The sequence below is a fragment of the Cordyceps fumosorosea genome (assembly GCF_001636725.1).
Source record: "Cordyceps fumosorosea ARSEF 2679 chromosome Unknown scaffold_3, whole genome shotgun sequence".
Lineage (NCBI taxonomy): Eukaryota > Fungi > Ascomycota > Sordariomycetes > Hypocreales > Cordycipitaceae > Cordyceps > Cordyceps fumosorosea.
The window spans coordinates 889,219-915,012 of NW_017387303.1; the positions used below are offsets into that span (position 1 = coordinate 889,219).

At 54.0% G+C, this 25,794-nt stretch overlaps 10 protein-coding genes across 10 annotated transcripts; 5 read left to right on the forward strand and 5 right to left on the reverse strand.

Moving 5' to 3' along the window:
- Nucleotides 1-1,024: 1,024 nt before the first annotated feature.
- ISF_01974 (siderochrome-iron transporter MirB) lies at nucleotides 1,025-2,950 on the forward strand (the record flags this gene model as incomplete). The annotated part of the gene is made up of 3 exons (XM_018845581.1): nucleotides 1,025-1,254; nucleotides 1,330-1,949; nucleotides 2,019-2,950. The coding sequence occupies 3 exons, from the start codon at nucleotides 1,025-1,027 to the stop codon at nucleotides 2,948-2,950; spliced, it is 1,782 nt and encodes a 593-aa protein (XP_018707304.1).
- An 84-nt stretch (nucleotides 2,951-3,034) lies between these two features.
- Nucleotides 3,035-4,023, reverse strand: ISF_01975 (hypothetical protein; the record flags this gene model as incomplete). Its single annotated transcript, XM_018845582.1, has 2 exons — nucleotides 3,035-3,791; nucleotides 3,860-4,023. 2 exons carry the CDS (start codon nucleotides 4,021-4,023, stop codon nucleotides 3,035-3,037), a joined length of 921 nt encoding a protein of 306 aa, XP_018707305.1.
- A 1,204-nt stretch (nucleotides 4,024-5,227) lies between these two features.
- Nucleotides 5,228-6,131, forward strand: ISF_01976 (mitochondrial NADH-ubiquinone oxidoreductase 20 kD subunit; the record flags this gene model as incomplete). Its single annotated transcript, XM_018845583.1, has 3 exons — nucleotides 5,228-5,270; nucleotides 5,359-5,533; nucleotides 5,681-6,131. The coding sequence occupies 3 exons, from the start codon at nucleotides 5,228-5,230 to the stop codon at nucleotides 6,129-6,131; spliced, it is 669 nt and encodes a 222-aa protein (XP_018707306.1).
- A 1,289-nt stretch (nucleotides 6,132-7,420) lies between these two features.
- On the reverse strand, nucleotides 7,421-10,341 carry ISF_01977 (ubiquitin ligase (Nedd4/Rsp5p); the record flags this gene model as incomplete). Its single annotated transcript, XM_018845584.1, has 7 exons — nucleotides 7,421-7,520; nucleotides 7,584-9,597; nucleotides 9,655-9,791; nucleotides 9,903-10,008; nucleotides 10,066-10,104; nucleotides 10,194-10,216; nucleotides 10,307-10,341. 7 exons carry the CDS (start codon nucleotides 10,339-10,341, stop codon nucleotides 7,421-7,423), a joined length of 2,454 nt encoding a protein of 817 aa, XP_018707307.1.
- A 2,159-nt stretch (nucleotides 10,342-12,500) lies between these two features.
- Nucleotides 12,501-13,344, reverse strand: ISF_01978 (RNP domain-containing protein; the record flags this gene model as incomplete). The annotated part of the gene is made up of 3 exons (XM_018845585.1): nucleotides 12,501-12,747; nucleotides 12,867-13,123; nucleotides 13,264-13,344. 3 exons carry the CDS (start codon nucleotides 13,342-13,344, stop codon nucleotides 12,501-12,503), a joined length of 585 nt encoding a protein of 194 aa, XP_018707308.1.
- Nucleotides 13,345-14,795: 1,451 nt separating this feature from the next.
- ISF_01979 (hypothetical protein) lies at nucleotides 14,796-15,580 on the forward strand (the record flags this gene model as incomplete). The annotated part of the gene is made up of 2 exons (XM_018845586.1): nucleotides 14,796-15,205; nucleotides 15,286-15,580. The coding sequence occupies 2 exons, from the start codon at nucleotides 14,796-14,798 to the stop codon at nucleotides 15,578-15,580; spliced, it is 705 nt and encodes a 234-aa protein (XP_018707309.1).
- A 585-nt stretch (nucleotides 15,581-16,165) lies between these two features.
- Nucleotides 16,166-16,903, reverse strand: ISF_01980 (hypothetical protein; the record flags this gene model as incomplete). The annotated part of the gene is made up of 1 exon (XM_018845587.1): nucleotides 16,166-16,903. The coding sequence occupies one exon, from the start codon at nucleotides 16,901-16,903 to the stop codon at nucleotides 16,166-16,168; it is 738 nt and encodes a 245-aa protein (XP_018707310.1).
- Nucleotides 16,904-17,947: 1,044 nt separating this feature from the next.
- ISF_01981 (chromatin remodelling complex ATPase chain ISW1) lies at nucleotides 17,948-21,570 on the forward strand (the record flags this gene model as incomplete). Its single annotated transcript, XM_018845588.1, has 5 exons — nucleotides 17,948-18,031; nucleotides 18,079-18,255; nucleotides 18,338-19,018; nucleotides 19,073-21,355; nucleotides 21,430-21,570. 5 exons carry the CDS (start codon nucleotides 17,948-17,950, stop codon nucleotides 21,568-21,570), a joined length of 3,366 nt encoding a protein of 1,121 aa, XP_018707311.1.
- A 1,001-nt stretch (nucleotides 21,571-22,571) lies between these two features.
- Nucleotides 22,572-23,800, reverse strand: ISF_01982 (eukaryotic translation initiation factor 3 subunit 2; the record flags this gene model as incomplete). Its single annotated transcript, XM_018845589.1, has 3 exons — nucleotides 22,572-22,937; nucleotides 23,012-23,609; nucleotides 23,751-23,800. 3 exons carry the CDS (start codon nucleotides 23,798-23,800, stop codon nucleotides 22,572-22,574), a joined length of 1,014 nt encoding a protein of 337 aa, XP_018707312.1.
- A 944-nt stretch (nucleotides 23,801-24,744) lies between these two features.
- Nucleotides 24,745-25,767, forward strand: ISF_01983 (hypothetical protein; the record flags this gene model as incomplete). Its single annotated transcript, XM_018845590.1, has 1 exon — nucleotides 24,745-25,767. One exon carries the CDS (start codon nucleotides 24,745-24,747, stop codon nucleotides 25,765-25,767), a length of 1,023 nt encoding a protein of 340 aa, XP_018707313.1.
- Between the last annotated feature and the right edge of the window lie 27 nt (nucleotides 25,768-25,794).

Below are 25,794 nucleotides of genomic sequence, written 5' to 3' on the forward strand. Positions count from 1 at the left end.
TCCTCTGACAATTTACAGTGGTGGTGGCGTTGTCCAGCTGCAAGCCACAAGTTTTGACTCTACCTGTTTGAACGCGTCCGAGCGCAACTACATATCTAAGGTATGGTCGTTACTAATACACTACTTCCATTGAGCGCAGGATATAATCATCAAGAGGAACGACGACGGCCCTGTTGCTACTTAACCTGACCGCTGCCCTGGCTGTGATGCTTTTCACATCTTTATAGACCAGCTAACTCGGTCGTACTGAGGCAGGTACGACGTCGAAGCTCCTCTTGTCTTGCGTTTTTCCAAATCAAGAATTTTGTGAGAGCAATATCTGTGCTTTTTCTTTTTTCACAATAGCATCTCAATGAAAATAGCTTCCCGTTGGCTGCAGAGTTTGGCGCGCCCAGCCTCACAACCGTGGGTAACCGCACATCTTGGCACAGTTTCGTTCCCAACAGCCTCCGCTGGTTCATTGGCTTGGCCTTTGCTACAAAACGCTACTGTCCGGAGACTTTTGCCTCCTAGTGGACTCACGGAAATTAGTCTCCAAAAACGTGGAGTGCCGATGTCGCTTATAGTGAGCTTATCTGATCCTGCTAGACACAACGACAAGACGCCTCAATGGATACCCCAACTCCATCTACTACCTGCATTCAGGCTCTGGTTCCGATCCAGAGCAAAATCAATCGTATGAGCAGAACTGCCGACCCGGAGAAACCTCTTTTTGGCATCGCCGCTGGCAACATTTTGCGGATTTAGCGCGGAGGCCGAACCCTGGTTGAGAAAATGCTTTGCCTTCCGTATGACTTCCGCCACCGAATATTTAGGTTATTGCCAGGGTCTTTTTTTTAAAGAGAAAAAAGAGAAAAAAAAAAGAAAAAAGTATTGTCGTATTTTCTTGTTTGTCGCCCCCACGTGTTCTATAGAAGGGAATCCTACATACATAATAGCACCGGGTCTTTGGCGGTTGAGTTATTGACAAAGTACCTCGCTTGCATCATATCGTTCTATATACAGGTTTCTTTTTTTCGCTACCATGGAACTTGTACGCAGGTTCCGGAACCTTGTTGGAACAAAGGCGGATGTTGAGACCGAGCAGACAAATATCGACAACTCGACGGCGGAGAAGGACGCAGCACACACCGCCAGCGAGGCCATCACCAAGGACGAGGAGAGACCGGACGAGGACGCCCAAAATGGCGTCGAGAAGATTGAGGCCGTGACTCTAGCCTGGAGCCGAAGCTCACTCTACTTGGTCCTGGTTCTGTATGTTCTCATCATCGATGCTCTGACGCCGCCTCTTCCTTGTGTCTTCAGTCCGACTTACTGACCTCTTCCCAGCATCTGGTTCCTCACCCTCGCCAACAACCTCAAGAGCGTCACCATCAACGCCCTCACCCCCTTCGCCACCAGCTCCTTCGCCGCCTCCTCGCTCCTCACCGTCATCCAGGTCGTCGCCGGCAGCATGGGCAGCGCCGTCTACATCCCCATGGCCAAGGCGCTCGACCTCTGGGGCCGCGCCGAGGGCTTCCTGCTCATGGCCGGCCTCGCCGTCCTCGGCATCGTCGTCGTCGCCTCCTCCCACTCCCTGCCCGCCTACTGCGCCGGCTACGTCTTCTACGCCGTCGGCTTCAACGGCCTCGCCTACAGCTGGGACGTGCTCGCCGCCGACGTCACGAGCCTGCGCAACCGAGGGCTCGCCTTCGCCTTCACCTCGTCGCCGGCGCTCATCTCCGCGTTTGCGGGGCCGAACATCGCGGCGGGATTTATAGAAAGTGTGAACTGGCGCTGGGGCTACGGCTGCTGGGCGGTGGTGGTGCCGGTGTTTGCTCTGCCCATCTATCTCTTGCTGGCGTGGAACCTGCGCAAGGCCAAGAAGGACGGCATCATTGTAGAGAAGGCGGCGGTCAGTCGAAAGATGAGCCTCGAAAACGTGAAATGGTTCGTCACCGAGTTTGATTGTAAGTTCGCAGCCTCAACCCGAGCTATTTCTATAAGCAGTCCTCTTCTAACACATCATGCCTATGCAGTACTGGGTGTCTTTCTCTTTGCCGGCGGCCTTGTCGTCTTCCTCCTACCCTTCACCTTGGCGCGCACAGCTCCTCAGGGCTGGTCCACGCCGTACATCATCGCCATGATCGTCGTCGGCTTCGTCGTCCTGGTGCTCTTCACGCTCTGGGAGTGCCTCCTCGCGCCGGTTCCCTTCATGAGCAGCAAGTTTCTCGCCGACCGCACCATCCTTGGCGCCTGTCTCCTCAACATGACCTACCAGATCTCCTACTACTGCTACGCCAGCTACCTCCAGCCCTTCCTGATGGTCGTCTACAACGTCGACCTGCCCACCGCCGGCTACGTCGCCAACACCTTCAGCGCCTGCGCCTTCCTTTTCCTCTTCCTCACCGGCTGGCTCGTCCGCCTGACCGGCCGCTTCAAGTGGATTCTCTGGATCTGCGTGCCGCTCTACATCTTCGGCCTCGGGCTCATGATCCACTTCCGCCAGCCCGGCGGCCACATCGGCTACATCGTCATGTGCGAGGTCTTCTTCTCCGCCGCCGGCAGCGTCTTCATCCTCTGCTGCCAGCTCGCCGTCCTGTCCGTCGTCGACCACCAGCACGTCGCGTCCGCCTTCTCGCTGCTCTTCTCCATGGGCGGCATCGGCGGCGCCCTCGGCAGCGCCATCTCGGGCGCCATCTGGACCAACACGTTCTACCCGCAGCTCGTGCGGAACCTGCCGGCGGAGGAGCTGCCCAACCTCATGACCATCTACTCCATGTACACCGCCCAGATCGCCTATCCGTGGGGCAGCCCGACGCGCGACGCCATCATCAAGTCGTATAGCTATGCCCAGCCTAGGATGCTGGCTGCCGGTACCGCGTTCATGGCCCTGGGCTTCATTTGGGTGGGCATGATCAAGAACATCAACGTAAAGAACATGAGCCAAACCAAGGGCAATGTGCTGTAAGTCCAAGCGAGCAACTAGTCACGAGCAAATTGGGCAACCACCCAACCATAAAAGTAGAAAAAGTAGAAAATTTGATTTAGACAGCTAGTTAGTCATCTCAATAAGAAAATTCATAATCCCTCGCTGAAGTCCCACGACCGCTGCACTTCCGTGATCCTCTCCCGGGAAGTGGCACGTCCACACATCCTTGATGCTTGGGCACTCCCGCAAGCGGCCTACCAGCGAAGTCGCGCTCTCTCCCATCTCTTTTCCTTCTGCAATATCTATCCTCTTCTTGAAAGCATCATCAGACTCGCCCGGTCTCTTTTCCAACTCATCCGCTGACGTTCCCCACGTAATGAGCAGCGACGGCGCTGGGTCCGCGGGCTCCGTACGGCGATGAAGCTCACGCTCCTGATTCTTGACGAGCGCGTAGTTGCTCCACCATATCGTCGGGCTCGCGGCAATGTAAAAGTCGAACAAGCACGGCCTTGTAAATAGCGTGTGTAGAGAAAATACGCCGCCGTACGAGTGACCGAACAAGGCCTTGCGCGTCAGCTGCACGTGTGGAAAGAGCGTCTCTTGCACGTTGACCATGACGTGGTTCTGGATAAAGTCCAGAAACTTGTCGGCATCGCCAAACTTCAAGTCCGTCCTGGGCTTTCCGTCCTGGCCAAGGGGCATCTCGTACTGGCCATCGGGGGTGGGCGGTGTGAGGTCCGGTCCCCTCCGGAAGTCGTAGACGTAGTTGGACCTGGGATAGCCGACGGCCACGACCACGTTTCTCACGTCGTCGGTGAATTCAAGGCGACGCGAAATGTCCACGGTCGTGCCGAAGAAGACATTGCCGTCGACGAGATATCTGTAGCAGCGACCGGTTCCAATTAGACGCAATGTGACGATTGCACAAGAGGAAGTGTAGCAGCTTACACGGCAGAAACCGGGCGAGAGTCGTTTTCTGGCCGCACGCGATCTTGGCTCCAGCTCAGAGGCCAAGCGACCTGCACGAGGAATTCGCCTCTTTCCGTCCGCGCGATATACTCGGTCGAGTTTTGCAGGTAGCCCTGCCTACTCGCGGTCACCTCTGTCGTCATGGTTGCGAGGAGTTGTAGGAAGTGGTTGATGAAGTGATCCGAAGCCTCGCCAGTTTCGGCGTGAAGAATCTAGTCTACTTGGAAAGGGCCGCATGTGGCCGAGCGAAACCGATGTCGCAGCTGAAGCCTCGGAGATTTTCAATGAACTGGCCTGCTCTCACTCCACTGTCAGTGGACCTGTTTATTGGTGAAGTGGAAATTGCGCCTTTAATCAATCTGATAAGATGATTTCTCCCCATCACCACCTAAATAAAACTAGACATCCTGCATCATTGCAAGCATTCGAAGTATGGACGAAGAATTTATATATTTGCAGTATAATAACGCAAATGTCCTAGCTTTCATCGGCTCAAGGTAGTCCACTACCTTGGTTCATTCAGACTTTCAACCGAACAAAGCATACTTACCTGTTCAAATTGTGGTGCTTTCAGGGCTCCGCTATATAAGTTAATTTAGCTTAGAATTCTTTTCCGTCAGCGAGGGAAACAGGAACGGCCGGCGGGTGCCGGCTGCCGTCGCGGGCATCAGGCTGACCCAACCGAGCACGTTGAAAGTAAAACCACCAACGCGGCGTTTCTTCTTCGACTAGAAATCGACTCAAAAAATGCAAAAGAAAATCACAATATTTCCACTAATAAAGCAGAGCAGGAGTTCACCTTTTCGGAATTTCCGAAGAAAAACTACCTCGGTTCACTGCTGCGGTGCAGCCTTCGCCGCTAGGGAGCAGGATATCATCGTCACAGGTCTCGTGTATCCGTTTTCATCGCATCTAAATCATCAACATAAGCCTTCAGCCCAAGCAGAAGCCTGTGCAATAAATTCGATTGTGGCATCAAGATGAAATTGGCCTGGTGAATTGCTGGCTTACCTCACCCGGCTAAACCTCGCATGGGTCAACCCAGCCCAGCCAATCACAGCGCCGCCAATACCAAACCACGAGTCCCCATTGCAAGTCCCAGAGCGCATCTTTTGGCCTCAGTCCGCACAACCAGGCCAAGCTCTCTCTCTCCAGCTTCCTTCCACCTTCAGTGTCGGCCTCGTCCTCCCGCCTCCGTCACCTCCCATATCGTCGATTCGGCATTCAATTGCTTGGAAGACGATTTCACAAGGGCAATTACTCTCTCGACCCGAGTCGAGGCTCCTGTCGCCACCTCGTCGCCCTCCCCCTCGGGGCATCCTGCTATTTTCGCTCGTTCCCGCCACAATGCTCGCCTCTACCCGCTCAGCGGCCGCCATGGCCCTGCGAGGTACGTTTCCACCGATACTTCCTCCGCGCCGAATTTGTTTCTTCTTCTGAGGATTGGGTTCGCTAACGTCAATTGATTCGAAATGCAGCCAAGCCCACAACCGCCATGGTTCCCTTCCGTGCCGCCGCCGCGCTTTCCACCAGCTCGAAACGAGACGCCACCTCGCTGACACCGCCATGCGGTGTCAGCGGCCTCGCCAAAATCCGCAAAGAAGTTCCTCTCGGCAGTGAAGAGGGCACCAAGGGTGTCATTCAATACGCTCTGTATGTTTTCGCCACTTCATCACCGCGCCCATCTGCCAAGCTTTCCAACGAACCTACTCAATACCCTCTAATCGACCTCACGACCACCACTCCCGTTGCGGCTTCCGAGCAATCGCTTGACTAACCAATGCACTCCAACTCAAATAGGACCTCGCTCGACGTCATCGCCAACTGGGCTCGCCAGTCCTCGCTCTGGCCCATGACCTTCGGCCTCGCCTGCTGCGCCGTCGAGATGATGCACCTCTCCACGCCGCGCTACGATCAGGATCGCCTCGGCATCATTTTCCGCGCCTCCCCCCGTCAGTCCGACGTCATGATCGTCGCCGGCACCCTCACCAACAAGATGGCCCCCGCCCTCCGCCAGGTCTACGACCAGATGCCCGACCCTCGCTGGGTCGTCTCCATGGGCAGCTGCGCCAACGGCGGCGGCTACTACCACTACAGCTACTCCGTCGTCCGCGGCTGCGACCGCATCGTCCCTGTCGACATCTACGTCCCCGGATGCCCCCCCACCTCCGAGGCCCTCATGTACGGCATCTTCCAGCTTCAGCGCAAGATGCGCAACACCAAGATCACCCGCATGTGGTACCGCAGGTAAAAGAGCGGCAGAAGTGTGCGCCAATCTCGTTATACTCTTGCGAGAGGAGAGACATTGCTATCAAAGCTCTTGAGCGCAATCAATTGGCGCAATTGGAGATGTTTGGGAAGAGCCATGTGTGTATCAGTGTGCTACACACTTGCAAGGTGCTGCTTGTATCTTCCTGCACGTTGCCAGGCAGAGGCAACCTTTGTATTTAGAATTGTTGCCTGCGTCAACGAGAACTGGGAAGAAGCGGCCACGAGTTGAACAAAAAAATCCTCTTTGCATTTGATTTCTCAGTTTCTTTTGTACAAGTGGTGGGGATCGGTTCCCTCGGGTTGTGTTTGTTTTCCGCGAAAACCTCTTTTTTTATCCTATCTATTGGTAACATCTGGCAGAATAGCCTGCCAAATTCAATGTACAATTTCAACAAGGATGCGCGCTTTGCCCAGACTTAATCATGTTTATAAGGTGTCAACAGTCACGCCATGCATCTACCCGGTAAACTTGCGCAGCACCGTACATAAACGCCAAGCAAGGACTGAGAGTGGTATATATATATAATGTATGTATATACGTAGAGCAATGCAACGAAACCATGATGGGGAAACGAACCAACGGGCATGTATCAACAGGTATGAGGGTAACAAAAACAACAAAACTGCAACTTTGACAATGCTCGATAGCCCGCCATCATTTTGCCCAGTGCCTCCCATCTCAATTCTCACAAATTCGAAAAGCAGTAGAAGGGATGCAAGAAAACGCCGTTCTATTGTCTAACGGGGAATGCAGAAGGGGTCGTATTGAAACGCAGAGATTAGCCCAGCATGCCTCGCGTCGGACAAAGGCTAACCCGAGTTCTTCTCCGTTGTTCGAAATCCCGATTAGAGAATGCACCCGCCTGCATATTGAAGTCACATCTCTTTCCTACATCCGAATCTCCGTTATCCTGAGGGAATCTCAGTGGGACAAAGGGGGGCAGACAGCCATCAAGCCCGCCCGTCCGTCCCTTTTCTTGCTTCCACCGCCTCTTTGTTGGCAGCGTTATGGCTGCTTTCATACTAGAACATTAACCGCCGGCGCCAAGCACGTAACCTGTAGTCTCAAGACTGTTTCAACCCAAATATGAACCAAATGAACAAGAAAGCAAATACCCAATTGCAAGGCTTGGAGCACAGATTTAATGAAAGGCAAATCGCTGAGGGGAGAGAAGAGAGAAGTAGACAGTGATAAACCAAACAAGATGTGTCCCTGTGCAGTGAGACATCCAGCCACTCCGTCTTTGCCAGGAGCCACCATACGGTTTTTTATTCTTGGCCAAAGCCCATAGTCTCTTCGACAGCAATGGTCAATTTCTGCTGTAGCGTCTCCATATCCTTGTATGGGGGCAGATCAATACGGTTGAAACTAGTTCGCGTTAGTTGGATTCTCTTCGCGGCGCTCAACAACATGCTGATAAATGTAACATACCAGGTATGTGCCTTGGGCAAGTTGGCAAGCTCCCCAGCCTTCTCGATGGTGAAACGGCGAGGACCATCGCTACCTTGCAGGTCCTTAAAACCATTGACGGGAATTCTGGAGGTACCAGTCGTGAATTGCAGCAGACGTGACTTTTGTTCGCCGTCCCAGGACCGGACAGTCTTCCAGAAGTTCTGAATGACCTCGTCGGATTCGGTGTATCCACGGTAGTCGGTGTGCTTCTTCCAGTCATCGACATCAATCTCTGCAATACCGCCAATGAGCAACTCCAGCTCACGTTCGTCGAAAACGTTGATCAGGTCCTGAGGGATAAGCTCGTGGAACCCTTCTTTGAAGGCCTGGAATTGCTCTGCAATGCGCTTCTCAATACGCCACTTAACCATGAGGTCGACGTACTGCTTCTTGTTCTCATTGGTAACTTCAATATCCCGACCACCAGGAATGAGGTCTTCAGTGGTCAAGACGCCAAAACGCTCATCCTCGGTAGAAAATGTTTGCTCCAGGATTCCGCCCGAAATATCGTTATCGAGCATCCACTGCAGTGAACGATGGAAATCGGCGTCGACACCCTCCATATCAGCCAAAGCTACAGCTTTGCCAAGAACCATCTTGTACAGAGCGCCGATGAAGAACGCGTCGAGGAAACGCCTGTGGAAGATGGCCAAACCAACCACTCTGCCAATAAATTTGAAGTAGTTGAGATGCTCCGGGTTAATGCCGGAGTGGGGGTTGATCTGCAGAGTATAATTGTCGTGGGCTGAATACTCAAAGAGGCAGTAGAAGGGGTTGAACATTTCGTGGGAGAGGAGGAAAAAGAACTCTCGCGAAACACCGCCGTAATCGAGACCCTCTTCGCCGTCGAATTTGATCATGAGACGCTTCTTTAGATCCGTCGCAGATTGGCGGGTAATTTCGGCAAAGGAGTCTTCGAAGATGTGAGATCGTCTAACTTTGACATGGCACTGCCCGCTGAGACTGCGCATAGCAGGCTGCGAACGGAAGTAGATGAGTTTGCGTCTGAAATCCCGCTTATATTGGGGCACATTCTGGTCAAGCGATGACGGGAGACGAGGATCGTCCCAGGTGGTGGTCTTGGTGTTGTGGTCAACAAAGTATACTCTAGCTGTATTGGTAAGTCGCATCTCCCATCCGCTAGGAAGAGGGCCTAGTTGAGACACCGGCTGCTGTTGGATCTGGCCGTTTGCGTTATTCTGGCCTCCGTACAGTCGGATGTATTGCTGACGACGTGGGTCGACCCAAGTCGTGGTGCGGGTATTGTGGTCGACAAAGTATGGACGACCCTCTGGAGTCCATCGCTGCTCCCAGAGTGGTGGCAGCTCGCCACTTCCAGGACTCGTAGCACCGGTATGCATCATAGCGGCGGCATTGCTAGCGGCAGCGGCAGTATTGGCTTGAGGAGGGGGGCTGCTGCTGGGCGAGCTGGGTTGCATAGTAGGCGAGCTGGTGCCGGTGCGATCCTCAGGTAGTGTTCTGTTCTGATGTCGGGCTCGCTCGGCCTGGGTGGTCTCATTACGGCTCTCCCCGGTACCACTTGCAGTAGGTCGGTTCCAGCTTGTAGTTCTCGTATTGTGGTCGACATAATATGTCCGGCCAAGATTATCTTCGCGCCGCTCCCAGCCAGCGGGTAGACGACCTTGTGCATCCTCAAATGGACTCAGCTGGCTGGTCGGTCGGGGCTGCGCGGGGCCACCCTGTGACGGGGCTGGCGTCGGGCCAGCACTGACAGGGTGAGGGGGGACAGAGCCACTGGGAACGCCGAGGCCATTGCCGTTGGCAGAAGACATTGAGGACCCGGGCCGATTGTCGTTGGCCGGCGCGGACAGTGTCGAAACGTTGGAGGTACTGGCACTCGCTGCTGGGCGACTGGAGGAGCCCTGTCCGTTGCGAATTGGTGTGCTTAAATTGCAGGAAAGGTTAATAATGAGCTTTCCGTGGACGACAAGATTATCGGTAGATTTTTTTAGGTCTCTCGTGATCATCTGGTCTGATGGAGCATTGTCAGCTGCGAAAGCCCAAGTAAGAGAGGGGAAAGAAAGCGTACCATCTGCTTCTGGGCTAATGTCTGGCATTAGATCACCAACGCGAATGTTGATGACACCGAGAAATCCCTGGTCCTTCTTTTTGAACTTTTTCTGATCAAAGACCTGGACGGCGAGGATGCTGCCCTCGTTCGCGCGACTACAAAGGTGTTAGGCAATGGTAACACGGACATTCCAGTTGGTGAGAGATAAAGGTGGTGAAGAAAAACAATGTGTAAGACATGCAGATGGGCGGAGGGGTATTGCATACAAATCGAAGCTCTCGTTCCAGTAGGGGTTCAGCGTCCTCTTACTGACGCTGGTAGTCTTAGTCTGCTCGCCATTGACGGTGGCGACGGCGAAAGGATCGGGAAAGCCTATGAGCGGTCAGCACACGAGCAAGAGTAGAGGACGAGAGAAGGGCGCGATCGTACGGAAGACATCACGCTTGTAGAGACCATCGGCGGCAATGACTATGGAATTGTCAGCAACTGGGTATCGTGTCGACCGTCATATGTCTCGCGTGTATTGCGAATGCGGAGCAAGGCGGCGGGCAACTAACTGGTGACTCGAAGATTCGGCTTGCTGTGTCGAGGAAGCAGGGGTCAGTATGAAAAGGCATCTCGAGGTTTGAATCATGGCGACGGCGATGAATTCGAATCTAGAAAAACTCACCCGGGCAGGCCAGACTCGGCTCGGCTCGAACTCATGATGGTGCGAGTGGGCAGCGCGCCGGGCACTGCAGAACCAAGCGTGACGGAAATTGAGGCAGCAGGAAGCCGCAATGCCAGAGCAAATGAAGGGTTAGGGAGTCTAGGGCAAAGCAAAAAGGACCTCTTATTTAAAGAGACGGCCGACGCAGCAAGGGAAGAGGAGGAAAGGGATGATGGCGACCTCTCAGCAGATGACAAACTGGAGAGAAGATGAGGCTGTGCAACGCCCGACTGGCAGCAAGATGGCAGAACGAGGACAGCGAAAGAGGCATCTTCCCCCGCTTCAGGTTTTGGCCAGCAGAGGGGGCTGACAGACGCAAAGGTACCTCTCACTTTACCAGCCGAAGGTTTGCGGTGGGGGAGGCTGCAGCATCGCAACAGCGCTAATTTTCAGGCAGAGGTAGGCGACGGCAGCGCATTCGACAGCGCGTTACAGGGCCAAACGGGGAACATCAGCACCGCTGCAGCCGGTACCTTGGCGCTATTGCAGAGAGAGTTTGGGGCGGGGCACGTGATGTAGAGTACCTCAGCCACTGAATCACTGGATGTCACGTATCAAACCTCTGCGCTTACAATGTCTGAGAAACTTATTAACAATAGACTACAAACTTAATTAATATCTTGTCACTTTTTTTCTTTCTTTCCGCCTTTATTTTTTTAGTGGGATGAATACTGATATACGAAAGTATTGTCTTCAGCGGTCGCGAAAGACGCATTTCCATCCACACCTGCTAATCTGCTTGGGTTCTTATGAGTAACATGATGCTTCATGATACAGCAAACACGCCAGCTCGTCTAAAAACAACCCCATCCACTATCAACGCGAATTCGAGGAGCTTGACTCTTCGCTCCTGGGTCCTTCTCTCACCCAGTAAACAAGCCCTTCTGCTCACAAATCCAACCCTTGCCCTTTCTGTAACCAGCGATGCAACACTCACCTCGCCACCACTCAACTCTCAGCTTGGTCTGCGGCAGGGCTGCGCCGAGCATCCATGCCAACCCGCCTGCACAAGTCACGGATAGCGAACCCGTGGCCCTCTGCCTCGCACCCCTCATAAGCCTTGCTTTCCTGTTACGCATAATAAAACATAACCAGAGCTCGACGGTGCTTCCCGGTCTCTCCCAGCAACATCCTATCCTAATCTACTACGCCACGCCCCAGTTTAACTTGGTTCGTATCGGCCTCCTTCCCCGACCTTTTCTAACTTTCTCTGAAGCTAGCTAGGTATGTATGTACATACATACATAGTTAGCCGTCCAATCGCGAGTTTGTGCGTTGATGACGACGTCAACCTACACTAGTAACGCAGGCATCCTGGCTGTCGCACCGCGCGTCCCAGGCCCGCCTTGCACTTTATTACCCTCTCAGTGCCTCCCCCCTGGTTTGTAGTTCCAACCGGAGATCTGGCATTGCTCATCTTCCCTGCTGGACTGCTTCGGTTCACAAACACACGCAATCGAGCCCGTGTTGTGCCTATTTTTGGCATTCCGTGAGCCACCGCCATGACCCCCCTGGCGGCCTCATACCTTCTCTCAGCATCACAACCTACATGCTGCTATTTTAGGCTCACGACAAGTGACAGCAGCAGCCAAGCCAGGATTATGCACACCTAACAGCTGACATGTGTCTGTGTCTGTTTGCCTGCCTCACCTGAGGTCCGGGTAAACCCCCATCAACTACCCATGAAACGACGGGTTGTGCCGCTCGATGTCCGAGGTGGACTCCTGGCATGCCAGCTATATGCAGGCAGCAAGTCCGCTTTATCCAAGAGATATGAACAAGACATAAAAACAATTGCATTACAAGCTATTGGTGATATAAGCCGGCCTAAACTCCAGAAGTAAACAACCCTCTTGACTCTGCTGGTAGCAGCCCCTACAGTTGCCTTCCACAGCATGAATGCTTGGGTGGGATATACGAATTAGCTTTTCTGAATTTTCTTTCCCGCACTCTTTAAAAATCCGTCTTTTTCCATTACCAAGCGAATAAAATCATTCCAAGCGAAAATCGATGGTGCCGTCTAGAAGCTCCGGACAAAAACACTAGCGACAGGCGAGCCGACGTCACCGCCTACACCTGTTCCTCCCATTCCTCCTCCGACCTCTTTTTCTCGCCTTCACTGGGCCAAGAAGCTGGGCAAGCCATCTCCTTGCTCCTAGTAAGGCGCGAAACCCCGGCCCCGGCCCCGGCCGCCGCCTCGGTACCCTCCCCGAGGAGGAAAGCCGCCGCGGCCGAAGCCTCCTCTGCCGCCGCGGAAGCCGCCGCGACCGCGGCCACGACCCATGCCCGGAACGTTGGTGCGCTTCGGCGTCACCTTGATGTTGCGGCCCTTGAAGACGCTCTCGTTGAGGACAAGCGCCTGCGCGACAAGACTCGGTTCCGTGAATTCGACGTAGGCGTATCTGTTTAGCAGGCTGTTAGCAACAAGAAAAAAAGGAGGAGTGTCCCGATGGGAAGAGAACGGAAAGGGGGAGGCTGAGGGGAATACGCAGCCCTAGGGAAAATGTAATATGTCACGTACCCCTTTGGTTGTCCGGAAAACTTGTCGAGGAGGATCGTCACGCGGTTGATGGAGCCGCAGCTCTGAAAGTGTGCCTGGATCTCTTCGGGCGACGCGGAGTAGTCGACGTTTCCGACGAAGATGCTGCGCGCATCCACCGATTCCTTGTCATCGGCGAGACTGGCCGACTGCTGCTCCAGGCTGGCTTGCATCTCCCGGAGCTTCTTGGCCTCCTCTTCCATCTCAGCCACGCGAGCCTTCATGGCCGAAATCTCTTCCTATTCCGAGAGTAAAAATGGTGGCGTAAGCAATACTGTTATTTTTCTTCTTTTTCTCGCTCGCCCTCTCTTTCTTTTCTTCCTCTGCTTCTCTTTCTGCGTCACGCCAAGAAGTCTCTGCAGAGAGGCCTGTAGCTCACCTCCTCAGTTCCAGCCATCTCGCCGTCTTGTTCGTGCTGGTCGGCCGGGATCGGCTCCTCTGTCTTGATGACCTCGGACATGGTTCTCTTGTTTTGTTCGCGACCGGGTGGGGTTTGTTTTTTTGAGCCGACGACCAGGATTGGACTAAATGTTCCTCTACTCGAAAAAAGGCCGTCCCTGTAAATAATGAGCTTTCTTTCTCAAGGTTGATTGCGCTTGGAGCGATGCGCCGTCCAGAATGCGACACGCGCTCAGGAAGCGCGGCGGTGGCAAACAGGGGACCCACGCGCCACAGGCTGTTACAAGCAATCAGAACGACGGGCTTGGTTCTTACTTGGTTCCTCTGCTCTTAAACTCGGAAATGAGCTCTCCTTCACCGTTCCCGACAATGTAGAAAAAGATGATGAAGGATGAAAATCTGAGTCGCAATCACTGGTGCTGCTTCCGCGGCATCACCAACCGGACGGACTGTGGGGAGCCGAAGTTTGGCCGGTGTATAAGGCAAATACAACTTGGAAGGACGGGTTGGTCATGCGAAGGAGAGTGAACGTTTTGAAAATTCTAGCATCACTTTTATATTGAGATTCTTTGTTTGAGTAGCACATGGTGGTTTCTTTTTTTGTTACATTGAGTCGGCGTAGCACAAGTCCTGCAATTCGCTGCGAGGTTGGACAGCGGAAGCGCCGGCCCTTCACGCGTCGCTGTGTTTGCATTTATGCCGTGTTCAATTCAGAGAAGATCAAACAAAACCAAAAAGCGATAAACATTCAGATAGATACACCGTAATTTGCTATTCGTGCCGTAAACAGTCAAAGTATAGGTAGCATGCAGCCTATCTCGCTGACTTACCTACTTACATACATACATACATAGCTGTATTAGTGCATTTCACAGTGCTCCGTTAACATCCGCGATCCGCCCACCAAGCCTGCCAGCCAAAACGAAGTTAGCCCACCAGAGAAAGACATGAGAGATCTTCACGAAGAAGAAAATGGATAAAAATGAAAATAATAAGAAGACAAACTCCAACGAAAATAGAAGCGAAAACTTCTTGAGCCAACATTCTCCAAGTTCTTGTCCGCAGCGATCTCGTCGGTGTCCAAGCCTGGTAAACCATCGGGAGCAAAGACTGCAACCGATGTTCAATATATTTCACGTAGTATCATGGGATGATGCCGTCTAGCACGAACGGCGCCTGCAGCTCATTCCTTTCCAGCGTTGGCCGTCGCGCAAAACGGCAGACACCTCGCTGTGTTTGTAGGTACATAGGTAGTTAGCTCAAGGGGACCAGCGGCCAGTGCCGCCATCCACAAACAGATTCCGGGGGGCCGCCAACATGAAGGTTTTCCTGCTGCGTTTGACGCCTCCAAGTTAGCCTCGTCGCCAAGCCATGGACATGCTGATCCCTCTCCACATCCCCATCTGAATTCGATTGACCTCCCTTCCTTTTCGCCCCCAGCATTCTCCCACCGTTTTGCTTGCATCATCAACAACCCCGCGCCCGGCGAAGACACCGTGTAAAACCGCAGCAATGGCCGATCCGCAAACCACCGCGGCGGCATCGGCCCCTCTACTCGGCACCGAGCGAAACCACCCCGCCGCCGGCACCTCCGACGACCACGACGGCGGCCGTGACAACTACGATGCCGACGTCGACGACGTCGAGGCCGACGGCGGCAGCGGCAGCACCTCGCCGTGGCGCCGCGCGTGCGCCCGCGCTCTGGCCTCGCGCCGCAAGCACTTCCTCGTCATGGCCATCGTCGCCCTCGACGTCGCCACGCTGCTCGCCAACATCTTCCTGCAGCTCATCGCCTGCGAGATGCACCAGGCCGACGAGCCCTGGGTCGAGGCGGCGACGACGACGCTCGAGGTCATCGGCCTGGTGTTTAGCACCGCGTTCATGCTCGAGTTGGCAGCCTGCCTCTACGCATTCGGATGGGGGTACGTTATCAATGCTTGTCCCTTTTTTTTTCCTTTTCTGCTTCTCTTGTGGGAAATTACTGATCAAGTGCCCTCCCCAGATACCTCTCGTCCAAGTTTCACCAGTTTGACGCCGCCATCATCATCCTCAGCTTCCTCATCGACATCGGTCTGCGTGGCCCGGCGGAGTCCATCGGCTCCCTGCTTGTGGTCCTGCGCCTGTGGCGCCTCGCCAAGATCTCGGAGGAGGTCGTCCTCGGCGCGGCGGAGCGCATGGAGATGCTGGAGCATCACATCGACGACCTCGAGGCTGAGAACAAGCACCTCCGCGCCGTTGTGGCCAAGTCCCACGACCAGAGCCGCGACTCGAGGCATCGGAACCCGTCCTTGCACTGAGCCTTCTAGGCGCCGTAGGCTCTACGGTCCTGTATGTACTCGGATGGGTCTCCGAAGAGCCGATGTTAGGTTTTTGTTTGATTTTACGACATAATGAACGTGTTTTATAGACACTTGACACTTGTACACAAGGCGGAGTCGCCTACGAATCAGAATTGATGTTTAACGCATTGCGTAATTCATTTCTATGTGGTGACCATCCACAAAACTGTGGTGCGTCGTAGTAGAGAATCATATTCGTCATTCCATCTTTGACCATTCCGCCGCATTAAACACAAATAGAAGAAGAGGCCAGCTCCGTCACACGGAAGCCCAAAAACATTGGTGGCCAATAAAGCACAAACTCCACAATATGCTAGATGCTAATATACCTCCCCTCCCAATGGACTGCTCCATACATGAACCAGGCGTAATCTAAAGAAGCAGTTTGCCGCGGACAGTTGGGTATTTCCCATATATACAGATCTCGGTGTTGTCCTCCGATCCGATCCTTTGCAGACTATATGTTCGAGAGATACGGTTGAATCAGGCGTGTTTGATAATGATGCTGTCAATGTCGATCTTTGAATTCGTCACGAGGCGCTTTCAGGCGTGTCGGCCACGTTTGCCGCTCGGGTTCGAGGGATCTTTGCCACCAAAGCACCCGCCGAAGAAGTCGTCAAAGTTGATGCGACGCTTTGTGCCAGCCCCTCGCCCGAGGTGGCCCGACGTGCGTAGCGTACGGCCTGTCCCGGGCCCATTGAGCCGAGCCTTGGTCGCTCGTGTCGGAAACGCGGACGTGTCATGGTGCGGTCGGCCGTCGGAGAGATCGAGAGTGGCAATGTTGGGATAGGGGTGGGCGGACTGAAAGGTGAAGCTGTCCTGCGAGGGGACGACAAAGTGTGTTGGCTCGTCGGCTCGTGACTGGGTGCTCGAAGCCGGCGATTCGGCCCTGCCTTGAGCGGCTATTTGCTGGGGTTCGGCGCTCCTTCGTGTGACTTCGGGGGATGCGGTGCGCTCCGCGGCCTTGTCCGTCTCGTCTTCGCTTTCGGTGCTCTGGAGGGCGCTATCGCGGCCGTCGAGTCTCTCGGTGGCCCATCGTCGTATACCCCACCCCTCACCATCGCAGAGTCCCATGTTCTCTTTATCGAGGAAACCCAGCAGATCTTCAAGGCAGTCCTGGTAGCCATCGGCGCGCGCCCTGGACTCAGCCAGCGCAGATGTCTTGTAGAGTTTGGTGACGGAAAGCGCGGCAGCCTTGAAGACGTCGAGAAGCTGTTCAGGAGTCTCCACGGTCTTCATGGCCTGCTTGCTGCTGCCCGCCGTCGTTCTCGAGTAATCCATGTTTGGAGCCTCTGTTGTCGGGTCTTTTTTTGGTCGTAGCGTTTCACAGCATTTACTGTGAATGCGATCTTCCACGTCAGTGGCACGCGAGCCTGTGGAATGTTGTTGTGGTCGTGCAAAACTAAGGAAAGGTACGCAAAAGAGCCGACTGCCCCGCCTTCTATTTAGCCCGTCCGTCCTTTGGTTTGAGCTTCAAGCGAGGGTGGCGAGGGTGGCGAGATGTGCGAAAGGTTGAAGGTTGAAGGTTATTCGTTGTAAAGTTAGGCGAAGCCAGCGTCGACCTCTTAATACGGTGATGAACCAGTGTTCGTTGGTGTTTCGGTAATCTCGGTCAGTTCTGCTGACTCTAATGAGATTATTAGGCTACGTCGAGCAAAAGTCGTAGGCTTTGGAACCTGGGTGGAGGCACTCGCTAGCCGTACTTTCACACGTGACGGGTTAAGAGCGGGCGGATTCAACGGAGGGCTATTTTTAACGCAGGAGATAACTTTTTAAGTGAAAACCTGGCCTGAGATCTTGAATGTGAGAATGTCAGCCGCACTGCGTTCCAACAGTCCTCGCTGTTCTCGCAAATCCTAGTAAAACAGTACAAGTCACACTGCGTGTAGGGTAGGTATGGTGATTCAATGTGTCTGTAAGCGGTGGGGCACCTAACCAAAGCATCGGAATTTTTATTATCCATGTCTTTTGGACAACTGGTACGTACCTTTTTGGCATGCATCCCTCCCCACCACTTGCCCCGTTCGCCCAGCGGCGGCGCGCGCTAGACCACACTGACCACTGCGCCGACTTCTTTCCTTTGGAAGTGCAACTCAAGATTCCACTTAGACCTCCTGGCAAAAACCCAACCTTGACCGTGCCGGACTCAAGCATATCGCGATTCAGCACAACTATCTCTCGCGCCGTCGCGCTTCCATCACCTCGCTCATCCTTATCATCTCTGCTCCATCCCGGCTCTCCATAGAGCTGTTTAACGGCCCTCATTGGACGCGTCCACAGACGCACCGTCGCGTATAGAGGTTTGCCCGAAAATCGCTTGCCATCATGGCGCCGATGCTCCAACCTGACGCCGTCGACACCGACGCGTCAATGTCGGATGCGCCCGCGCCTCATAATAACGAGAGAATGGTTTGTATTCACAATCCATGTAAAAATTTAGTTTCCCCACCTGACAGCTTCCCCAGGATGTCGATGAGACGCCCGACTACACAGATTCCGACACCAACCCCAACACCACAGCTAGCAGCGTGGCTGGCGAGCCTATCGGCGATGGAAGAAAGCGCAGGTCAGAGGCTACAGCCCTGCGCCGCAGTATATTCGGCAAAAAACACGATCGGTTGGGCGAGTCAAAGGTAGGTAACGACACTGTTTGCGACCAGCTTCGCATGCACGACAGGCAATTAGCTGGGCCATTCATTCTGACTCTCAGGACAGGAAGACGATACCATTCGACGTTTCCGATACCTCCTTGGCCTCACTGACCTCTTTCGCCACTTTATCGAGACCAATCCCAACCCAAAAATCCGTGACATCATGGCCGAAATCGACCGACAGAATGAGGAGGCCACACGCGGGAAGAAGTCTGGCCCTAGACAAGGCGGCGCTACTAGCGAGAGGAGACGCCGTACGGAGGCAGAGGAAGATGCTGAACTTCTCAAAGACGAGAAGCATGGCGGCTCGGCTGAGACTGTCTTCCGCGATTCCCCTGGCTTCATCCAGGGCCAGATGCGCGACTACCAGGTTGCAGGCCTGAACTGGCTCATCTCATTACACGAGAATGGTATTTCTGGTATTCTGGCTGATGAAATGGGCCTTGGCAAGACGCTGCAAACCATTTCTTTCCTTGGCTATCTTCGCCACATTGTCGATATCACTGGCCCGCACTTGGTCATTGTCCCAAAGTCTACCCTCGATAATTGGAAGCGAGAGTTCGCCAAATGGACACCCGAAGTCAATGTCCTTGTTCTCCAGGGTGCCAAAGACGAGCGTCACGAACTCATCAACGATCGCCTAGTCGATGAAAAATTCGACGTCTGTATTACGAGTTACGAAATGGTGCTGCGCGAAAAGTCGCACCTCAAGAAATTTGCCTGGGAGTACATTATTATTGACGAGGTAAGTTACCTATGGAAGGTAGACATTCACTGTCCATGCTGACGTTTCCTGAAGGCCCATCGTATCAAAAATGAAGAATCATCCTTGTCTCAAGTTATTCGACTCTTCACCTCGCGAAACCGACTCCTCATTACTGGTACGCCTTTGCAGAACAACTTGCATGAGCTGTGGGCGCTTCTCAACTTCCTTCTTCCCGATGTATTCGGCGACTCGGAGGCCTTTGACCAATGGTTCTCTGGCGAAGACCGCGATCAAGATACTGTCGTTCAGCAGCTGCATCGCGTTCTTCGACCCTTCCTGCTCCGACGTGTCAAGAGTGACGTTGAGAAAAGCCTGCTTCCCAAGAAGGAGGTCAATCTCTATCTTGGCATGTCTGATATGCAGATCAAGTGGTACCAAAAGATTCTCGAGAAGGATATTGACGCGGTCAACGGTGCCGGTGGCAAACGTGAATCCAAGACGAGACTGCTCAACATCGTCATGCAGCTGCGAAAATGCTGCAACCATCCCTATCTATTCGAAGGTGCCGAACCCGGCCCTCCCTACACCACGGACGAACATTTGGTGTACAACGCCGGTAAAATGAAGGTTCTGGACAGACTTCTGAAGCGCCTTCAGGGCCAAGGAAGCAGAGTTCTCATCTTTTCCCAGATGAGCAGACTGCTGGATATCCTCGAAGACTACTGTGTGTTCAGAGACTATAAATACTGCCGCATCGACGGTGGTACTGCACACGAGGACCGTATCGCCGCCATTGACGAGTACAACAAGCCCGGCTCCGAGAAATTCGTTTTCTTACTCACCACAAGAGCTGGTGGTCTTGGTATTAACCTGACTACTGCTGATATTGTTATTTTATATGACAGCGATTGGAATCCTCAGGCTGATCTGCAAGCCATGGATCGTGCGCATCGTATCGGTCAGACAAAGCAAGTGGTTGTTTATCGATTCGTCACAGATAACGCCATTGAAGAAAAGGTCCTGGAGCGAGCTGCACAGAAACTCCGCCTTGATCAGCTCGTCATTCAGCAAGGCCGTGCGCAGCAGGGTGCCAAGGCCGCAGCCAACAAGGATGAACTCTTGTCTATGATTCAACATGGCGCAGAGACGGTTTTCCAAGCCAAGGGCTCTACTGTTGGCAACAATGATGAGATGAAGGAAGATGATATTGATGCTATTCTCAACAAGGGCGAGTCTCGTACCAAACAGCTCAACGCCAAGTACGAGAAGCTTGGTCTCGATGACCTGCAGAAGTTCTCTTCAGAGTCTGCCTACGAATGGAATGGTGAAAACTTTGCCAACACCAAGAAGGATATTGGCATGACATGGATCAACCCTGCAAAGCGAGAGAGAAAGGAACAGTCGTACTCGATGGACAAATATTTCCGACAGGCCATGTATCCGAATCCCAAGACCGAGAGCAAGCCCAAGGCCCCAAGAGCTCCCAAGCAGATTCCTGTCCACGACTACCAGTTCTATCCTCCCAGACTCCAAGAACTGCAAGAGCGCGAAACAGCCTATTACAGAAAGGAAATCGGCTACAAGGTCGTCCTTCCCGACGGCGAGGAAGACACACTCTCCGATCGGGAGGCTGAGCGGGCATTGGACCAGCAGGAAATCGACAATGCCACGCCCTTGACTGAAGAAGAGCGCGAAGAGAAAGAAGAACTATCAACGCAAGGTTTCGGAAACTGGAGCAAGCGAGACTTCCAACAATTCATCAATGGCTCCGGCAAGTTTGGTCGCAACGACTACAACGGAATAGCCACAGAAATCGGCAGCAAGACAGCCCCAGAAATTAAGGAATACGCCAAGGTGTTTTGGCAAAGATTCACGGAAATTGCCGACTACAACAAACATATCAAGGTTATTGAGGACGGCGAGGAACGCACGCGGCGCATCGAGCAGCAGCGCAAGCTCCTGCGCAAGAAGATGCAGCAATACCGCGTACCATTCCAGCAACTCAAGATCAATTATTCCGTGTCGACAACTAATAAGAAGGTCTATACTGAGGAAGAGGACCGCTTCCTCCTGGTGCTTCTGGACAAGTATGGCATCGATTCTGACGGCCTGTACGAGAAGATGCGCGATGACATTCGGGACTCGCCTCTGTTCCGCTTTGATTGGTTTTTCCTCAGCCGCACGCCTGTGGAGCTGTCCCGTCGCTGCACGACCCTGATCACGACTGTCGTCAAGGAGTTTGAGGACGGTGCTGCCGGGCGAGGCGGCGCCGCCAATGGCACCAGCAGCAAAGCTAAGCGTGAGCAGCAGGACGACAACGATGAGGACAGCATCCTGGGCATGCCGGCGAAGAAGAAGTCCAAGAATGGCGTAAAGGTACGGCTCCGTCCCGAGCGCAGCGACAAATAATAGTAAAAAAAACAATCAGAAAGGACTAATGCGCGGAACAGAACAAGGCGCTGGATAATGTCAAGTCCAAGTCGGGCAAGGCCAGCAGCAGCAAGGCCAGCTCTGCCGCGCCATCCCGCGCGTCCAGCGTGGCGTCCAGCAACTCCAACGCTGGCAAGAAGAAGAAGAAATCCAAGAAATAGAGAATATGTCGGCAAAAAGGGGAAAACTTTGAAGGAATTTCTAATTGGGTCTTTTTGTGTGTTTTTTCTGGCAAAGGGGCGGGTATTAGATTAACGTTTTGTTCATTACAGTTGTGTGAGTGACTCTGGCTGTGTTAATCTGGTTTTTTGTGCATGGTCAACTTGCAGTTTCCTGACTTATGGATGTGTATTGTCGTTGCTTATTAGGATTAGGACATGGATTCAGAATTGGATGGGATGTTACCAATCGAGAGTCTGAATATTTGTCAGGCTTCATTCTTTGCTTTGACATGTGATGACCAGCCCTCCTGAAGCGGTAGGTTAGGATACAAATGTAGATTCTGATTTGAATGCGAATTTCTTTCTCAATTTCCTCATGTTGTTGGATATATCTCATATCTAAGTGTCCTTGGCGGCGCGCCGCCTGACGTTTCCCACCGCAGCCCCTTGTGATGGAGAACCGGCTCGCCACCGATCTACATATTTTCTTCCCTGCCCATTCCACCTCCCCACCCCTTGCTATCCCTTAAGCAAAGTCTACCGCGACAAGACGCAGTGGGACATACGAAAAATAACCACAAGTATAGAATCACAGTGCCCCTTTGCCCTTTTTAAACTTGTCGCCATAAAAACAAGAACCAAGAAAAAAGAAGCATTACAAAAACAACAAAACGCCATACCGGTATGCAAGCCCACAGGGATCTAAAGAAAGCAAAGCTCTTTATAGATGGGTCGTCATCTTGCGGTTTTTGTCGTCCAGCGGTAGCTCCTCGTTTTCGTCTCTCGCGTCTCCGTCAAAACTCCAAGAAAGTGTGTCGCAGGTTGATTCGTGAGATTCGTCATCGGGAACTCATAAAGAACGGCCAAAAAGGTTTGGCGCAAGAGATTCAAGAGGGCAGAATAGGGGTTGCTACAAGAGCAGACAAAAACGGCAAAGCTTTCGCCGTTGACAGCTCCGGAAACCAGAAAAAACCCCCACATCGCTTTAGCTGTGCTTTTGCTTACTGCATTCTGTTGGCACGCTCTCTTTCGACCTCGTAGGTAAAGTCAAAGTAGCCCTTGTCAAAGTGGTGGATGCGGACGTAGCCGTCCTCTCCGCCGCTGGCGTAGCTCTTGCCGGTCGGGTCGGCGGCGACGGTGTTGAGGGGGCCGAAGTGGCCGCGGACGCGGCCGACCTCGTCCTCGAAGATCTTGTGGTAGAAGCGGGCCTCGAACTTGCCCTGGCGGGCCGAGGTGGTGGTGACGTCCATGGCAGCCTGGCCGCCGCCGAGGATGACGAAGTCCTTCTTGCGGGTGATGGTGGCGCTGTTGAGGGGGGTGTCGGCGGGGTACGTCTTGAGGACTTCAAGATCGCGGGTCGAGATGAGCTGCGGATGAGAAAAGGATGGTTAGTTTCGCGTGAAAGTTGGAATGCTTCGGTGTTGTCGTTTGGGGGACATACCTTGGCGGACTTGTCCTTGCTGGCGGTGATAAAGTACGAGCGGTCGGGGGCCCACTGCAGGTCGACGATGGGCTGGTTGAGCTCGTGGATGGGGTAGTTGACGAGGAGGTCGCCCGACTTGGCGTCGTACTGGGAGACGCTGCCGTCCTCGTGGCCGGCGACGATGTACTTTGTCAGGGCGCTCCACCCCGCGACGGTGGCCTTGCTCTCGTCGCAGACGATGGTCAGGGAGCGCTCGTCGGTCTGCTCGGCGTCGACGTCCGGGTTGATGTCAAAGGTGATGATGTTGGACAGGTAGCCCATGCGCTTCTCGGTGACGCCCAGCAGCTTGGTGCCGTCCTCGTTGAACTCGACGCGCTTGACGGCCGTGGGGAACTCCCACACCTTGAGGCAGCGGCCCGTCTTGACCTCCCACAGGCGGATCGTGTTGTCGGCCGAGCCCGAGGCAATCATGGTCGAGGTCGGGTCCACGTCGACGGTCCAGATGGCGCCGACGTGGCCCGTGTAGGTGCCCAGGCGCTCGCCGTTGTGTGCGTACCAGACGCAGATGGCCTGGTCCTTGGAGACGGAGAAGAGGAGATCGCCATCGAGGTTGTACCTGTGGAAAGAGAAGGGCGAGGGAATTAGCGAGTTCGGGGTGGCCGGGCTGATGGGCGACGAGACGACGGGCGGGAAGCATATCGCAACCATCGCCAAAGGTGCTCGAGGTCTCGTTCGCCCCTCACTTGGCGGGACCTACTTAATCTGGGTGAGGGCACGCTCGTGGCCCGAGAGGAGAATAGGTCTCATGATGGCGTCGGTATGTATTCGGTCCCGTGTATCTTGTTCGTCGTTTGGGGGGAGTCTGGCTGGCGTGGGATTTTTCGAGGAGGGGCCAGAGGAGGGGCGGGCGTGATATATTCAAGAGACGGACCACGGCCTTTCTGGTTGGATTAGACTGGGTGAGTTTGAAATTTTGGCGATTGTGCGTTTTGGTGGGGCGCCTCGTGTGGCGCTACGTTGTGGCGGGGCTTTCTTTGGCGGGCAGAAATTGACAGGACGAGGATGCCCTAAATAGGGAAGTCTGGCACTGTGTGAATCAACTGGTTTCTGCACATCTCAACAGATGAGTCTTGATACCTTGCATCAGCCAGTTCTGTTGCATCCTGCTTTCAGTCAAGTGAAGCTATGTGATCAGGAAGTCTCCGAAAAAAGTTGCTTTATTTGTTCAAATTTAAAAAGGAGCTGGCCGCACTCTGATAACTTCGAAATTCACACCCGATAGTTGCCTAATTGGGACGAGAGCTTACAAGCTGTACCAGACCACACTGCTCATTGATCTTCCGTGCTTTGCCGAGTCTTGTTGAGAAAAAGAAAGACGAGCAAATCCGCGTCATATTTTTGAGATGCTAATTACCCTGCTGTTTGCAGCTGTGTGATGTATACTCCTGCCACCAAGATACAAGCAGTCAACAACACAAACCCCGGCTTGAAGTAGAGCGTCAACAGTGCCAGTTACGAACCTGAAAATGTGTGCTCACTATATGTGAAATGGCATAGAAAAAGCAACAAGCCAAAGGATCTACAAGAGCTTGTGTGGGAATGCTTGAGCGGTGTGCAAAGCAGTGGACTCGGTCTTAGCCAGCATGCATACGGCCAAACTATGCATATATAGACCTATACTGCTGCTTCTATCTCGCTCGGAAAGCAAGTTTCAATTGTATTGCTAGAATTTCCACCAGAGGCGAGAAATCATGGCAGCCATCCCGGCAAAAAGACAGCCGCTGCTTCTCATCACCTACCCGCGCTCCGCCTCCAACTTGCTGGTCAAGATCCTCAACCTGCCCGAGCAGCCGCAGGTCACCTCGCGCGACAGCGGCGGGTACTTCTTCTTCCCTGCCGCCGCGAGCATGAACCGGGCCGGGCTGCTGCGCCGCCTACCGCGGGACTGGACCGCCGACGAGGCCGACTTGCTGCGGCGCAGGTATCAGGCGTGCTACGACGAGCTCCAGCAGCTGCTCGACGAAGCGGACGAGCAGGGCAAGATGGCCGTGACTAAGGAGCACGCGCCGTTCATCACCTCGCCCGCCTTTGTGCCCGACTTCCTCCACGGGACCCGAGACGCCGCCGCGCCGTGGAGGGTGCAAGTGCCGGAGCGAGCTGCGGCGGCCACCGCCGAGTGTCCTCCGCCGGGCCTGAGCGGCAACCCCTCCGTCCTGCCAGATGCGCTGCTGCTGCGCTGCGTGCCGGCCTTCCTCATCCGCCACCCTGCGCTCGCTTTCCCATCGTGGCACCGCGTGGTGCTCTCGTTCTGCGACGGCGACGCGGCCCGGCTGGAGCGCGAGATGGTGCCGTTTGCGGCACTGGGCTGCACGCTCCGCTGGACGCGGCAGCTCTACGACTGGTACGCAGCCGCGTCGGGCAAGGAACCGGTCATCTTAGGCGCCGACGACATGCTCCGCGATCCGGAGGTGATCCGGCGTTTCTGCGACCTCGTCGGGTTGGACAAGGACAAGGTGCGGTTTCGGTGGGAGCCTGTAACTGAGGCAGAGCAGGGCCGGGTGAGTGCTGCGGGTGCAAAGACGCGCGTCACGTTGAACGCATCGTCGGGCATCGCGGAAGGCAAGACCTTTGAGGGGCTGAGTATTGAGGGAGAGGTGGAAAAGTGGAAGGCCGAGTTTGGCGAGCTTGTCGGGAGCAGGATTGAGGGCTGGGTGCGGGATGCGATGCCCGATTACGCGTATCTCGTTGGCAAGAAGCTGCAGGCTAACGTCTGAGTGGGATGGCTTGCCAGCAGCTACGAT